The following is a 3297-nucleotide window of genomic DNA, read 5'->3' as shown; positions in this document are numbered from 1 at the left end:
AAATGCGCAGCCATAGCCGCCATTTCTTCTTCTCATCCCATTTATATTCTCGTTATGATCTTCATTATCAATTTCCATTTTTAATTTAGTTTTCATTATTATTATTTCTATATAGTCTGTACAGTTTTGAAGAGAGACGGAAAAGGACATAGACGGCCAGAGATCAGAAGAGAAAGAGACACGAAGTAGCACTGAAATAAATAAATAAACAAAAAATAATTATAATGGAGACATCAAGGGACGTTGATTCGTAAAGGGAGAGAGAGAGAGAAGCCCAAAAACCGGGTATTTAAAGGGTAGCATCAGAGCAGTTGTATCTCGGTGATAAACAACTCCTCACCATCTAAGAAAAGTGCGCAGTAGAAGAGAAGAATCCCGGCCCCAAAACCTTTATTTTTTCCTTCTCTTTATATGTGGGTCGGATCGTTTTCAGTGATTATGTTGTATGCTGTGTCGTATTCTTATTTTGGTGTCTCATATTCGATGTTCTTATAGCTTGGCTTTCTTGTTTATAACTTACGAGATAACGTTAATTCATGATATCTAGCTATACTGCGGTGTATTTTGCGTCCATGAATAAGTACTCTGCGATTTAACGCTCTGCTAGAACTGTCTCTAATTCCCCCTAAATCTTAGTACTTCACTGCGTTACTTGCCCAGCAATCATAGTTCAATCACCCTGAAGGAAAGATTTTTAGATATATATATATATATATAGTGACTTTTAGATATATATATATAGTCTGTCCTTCTTGGTGTCTAGATCCTTTTATCGCCTCATAGTCCTCGAGACAGCTCGTGCTTTATTTTCTTGTGGGATTTAGTCTAGTTCTTGTACTGTTCCATATACACGAAAGAGAACAAAAAAGAAGGTTTTTCGATTTTCTAATGGGAGGGCCGGAGGGTGTGATAGTGGTGAGAGAGTTCGACCGTAACAAGGACCTTTGGGGAGTGGAAGATGTGGAGAGGAGGTGCGAGGTCGGACCCAGCGGCAAGCTCTCCCTCTTCACCGACCTCCTTGGTGACCCTATTTGCCGGGTCCGCAACTCTCCTGCTTTCCTCATGCTGGTACTACCAAATTAATTAATGCTTCTTCTTGTCTCTTTCCATTTATTATAAATTCACGTAACCCTTTTCCAATAGAGATTTAACAACCATAAAATACTTTTATTTATTCTTTGATTTTGTAATCAAACCAGAAACTGTATTATCATTTCGCTCTGATCAATTTGTATGTAGGTCGCGGAGATGGGCAAAGAGAAAGAGATAGTGGGCATGATCAGAGGCTCCATCAAGACCGCAACTTGCGGCAAGAAACTATGCAGAAATGCCAAAACTAACGCCAACAAGAATGAACACATCAAACACGTTCCTGTTTACACCAAGCTCGCCTACATCTTAGGCCTCCGCGTCTCCCCTTCTCACCGGTACTAAAATTGACGCACCTCCCTTTTTCCATTCTCGAACTCTAATTTTTGTTTATATACATATATTATTATGACCATTAACGTTGAAAAGACATGCTCTCCAATTATTGGGTTACTCAATTATATCATTTTCGTGAGCTTTATGATCTCATCATCGTAATAAAGCATTCACATCCCATTCCCTATAAAATTTCCTATAATTTAACTAAAAAGTACATTTCCTCAAATTTTTTCTTAAATTTTACTCATCTTTCAAAAACCTCCTACATCCCATTCCCTATATTTTCTCTATTCTATTAAAATAACATTTATTTATTATTTCTTTATTACATTTTTCTCTCACCTCCTTTTAGAAATTTAACTACAAATATTTTTATCAATATAAAAATGGTTTGGGGACAAACAGTAAGTCCCCATATTTGGAGACTTACTGTAGCAACCCCATCCCTAAATCCCAAAATGGAGAATGGGATGGAGGGTGGTTTGGGATGAAATCCCTAAATATTTCTTTAAATTATAGGGAATTTGGTGTTTGGGGAACCGGATGGGATGCTCTTAGATGTTTGTATTTATTTGGTTTGTATGTATGTATGTCTTTTCAGGAGGATGGGAATAGGTTTCATGCTGGTGCGTCGAATGGAAGAGTGGTTTAGAGAGAATGGAGCCGAGTATTCGTACATGGCAACCGACAACGATAATCTCGCTTCCGTTACGCTCTTCACCCAGAAATGCGGTTACTCCAAGTTCCGCACGCCTTCCATCCTTGTCAATCCCGTCTTCGCTCATCGAGTCCCGATCTCCAGCCGAGTCTCCGTCATTTGCCTCGATCCCTCCGAAGCAGAAATCCTCTACCGCCGGCGATTCTCCACGACCGAGTTTTTCCCCCGTGACATTGACTCCGTTCTTAACAACAAACTCAGTCTGGGGACCTTTCTTGCTGTGCCCCGTGGGACGTTTACGGCGGAGTCATTCCCCGGGTCTGATCGGTTCCTTTCAGACCCTCCTGAGTCCTGGGCGGTACTCAGTGTATGGAACTGTAAGGACGTGTTCGCGCTGGAGGTCCGGGGGGCGTCGTACGTGAGGCGCACACTCGCAAAAACAACCCGGATGGTGGACCGGGCATTTCCGTGGCTGCACTTACCTTCGGTGCCGGAATTGTTTAAGCCATTCGGGCTGCATTTCATGTATGGAATAGGAGGGGAAGGCCCAGACGCGGTGAAGTTGGTGAAGGCGTTGTGTGGTTACGCGCACAACCTGGCGAAAGCTTGTGGGTGTGGGGTAGTGGCGACGGAGGTGTCAAGTCGGGAACCGCTGAGGTTAGGAATTCCTCATTGGAAGAAACTATCGTGCGCTGAGGACTTGTGGGGCATGAAGAGGTTGGGGGAGGGCTATAGTGAAGGCTCTGTCGGTGACTGGACCAAATCAAAACCTGGATTGTCCATTTTTGTGGACCCAAGAGAGATCTAAAACCTAAAAACCAAATTAGCCAATGACGAGGAAAGATCAACAGAATGAAGAAGAAATGGGTTTTTTTTTTTGATAGTAAAACAAAAGAAAATATAAAATTAAGCTTTTAGTTGTAATTGGATGTGGCTTTTTAACATCTTCTTGAAGCAGAACTTTCGTGTTGGGTGTAAATATATATATATATAGACCGACCGAGTTCCATGGAATGAGGGACCTTATCTTTATCCTTATTATATGCTCACTTTGACCAATCCATTTCACTTTATGGTGTCTATCTAATTAACGTTATAACCAGAAACAAATCGTTCGTTGCCCTTGGGTTCTGTCTTTCTGTGCATTGAAGTACGCCTTCTCGATCGGTGATGTTGGTCATGACTCTACAGCTTAATAATTATTATGCTGC

At 41.5% G+C, this 3297-nt stretch overlaps 1 protein-coding gene across 1 annotated transcript; it reads left to right on the top strand.

Moving 5' to 3' along the window:
• Positions 1-332: 332 nt before the first annotated feature.
• Positions 333-3097, top strand: LOC122296014 (probable N-acetyltransferase HLS1). Its single transcript, XM_043105395.1, has 3 exons — positions 333-1068; positions 1240-1427; positions 2030-3097. The coding sequence occupies exons 1-3, from the start codon at positions 889-891 to the stop codon at positions 2892-2894; spliced, it is 1233 nt and encodes a 410-aa protein (XP_042961329.1). The 5' UTR covers positions 333-888; the 3' UTR covers positions 2895-3097.
• The last annotated feature ends 200 nt before the right edge of the window (positions 3098-3297 follow it).

This window comes from Carya illinoinensis, chromosome 2 (assembly GCF_018687715.1).
Source record: "Carya illinoinensis cultivar Pawnee chromosome 2, C.illinoinensisPawnee_v1, whole genome shotgun sequence".
NCBI classification, from domain to species: Eukaryota; Viridiplantae; Streptophyta; class Magnoliopsida; order Fagales; family Juglandaceae; genus Carya; species Carya illinoinensis.
The sequence above is the reverse complement of the archived record's forward strand: the minus strand, read 5'-3'. Positions and strand labels throughout refer to the sequence as shown.

Bases quoted from the DNA above. Each gene is read 5' to 3' on its own strand.
- LOC122296014 (XM_043105395.1), top strand. From the start codon at position 889: ATGGGAGGGCCGGAGGGTGTGATAGTGGTGAGAGAGTTCGACCGTAAC. The intron at 1,069-1,239 runs GTACTACCAAAT...ATTTGTATGTAG, and splicing joins CTCCTGCTTTCCTCATGCTG to GTCGCGGAGATGGGCAAAGA. The intron at 1,428-2,029 runs GTACTAAAATTG...ATGTCTTTTCAG, and splicing joins CGCGTCTCCCCTTCTCACCG to GAGGATGGGAATAGGTTTCA.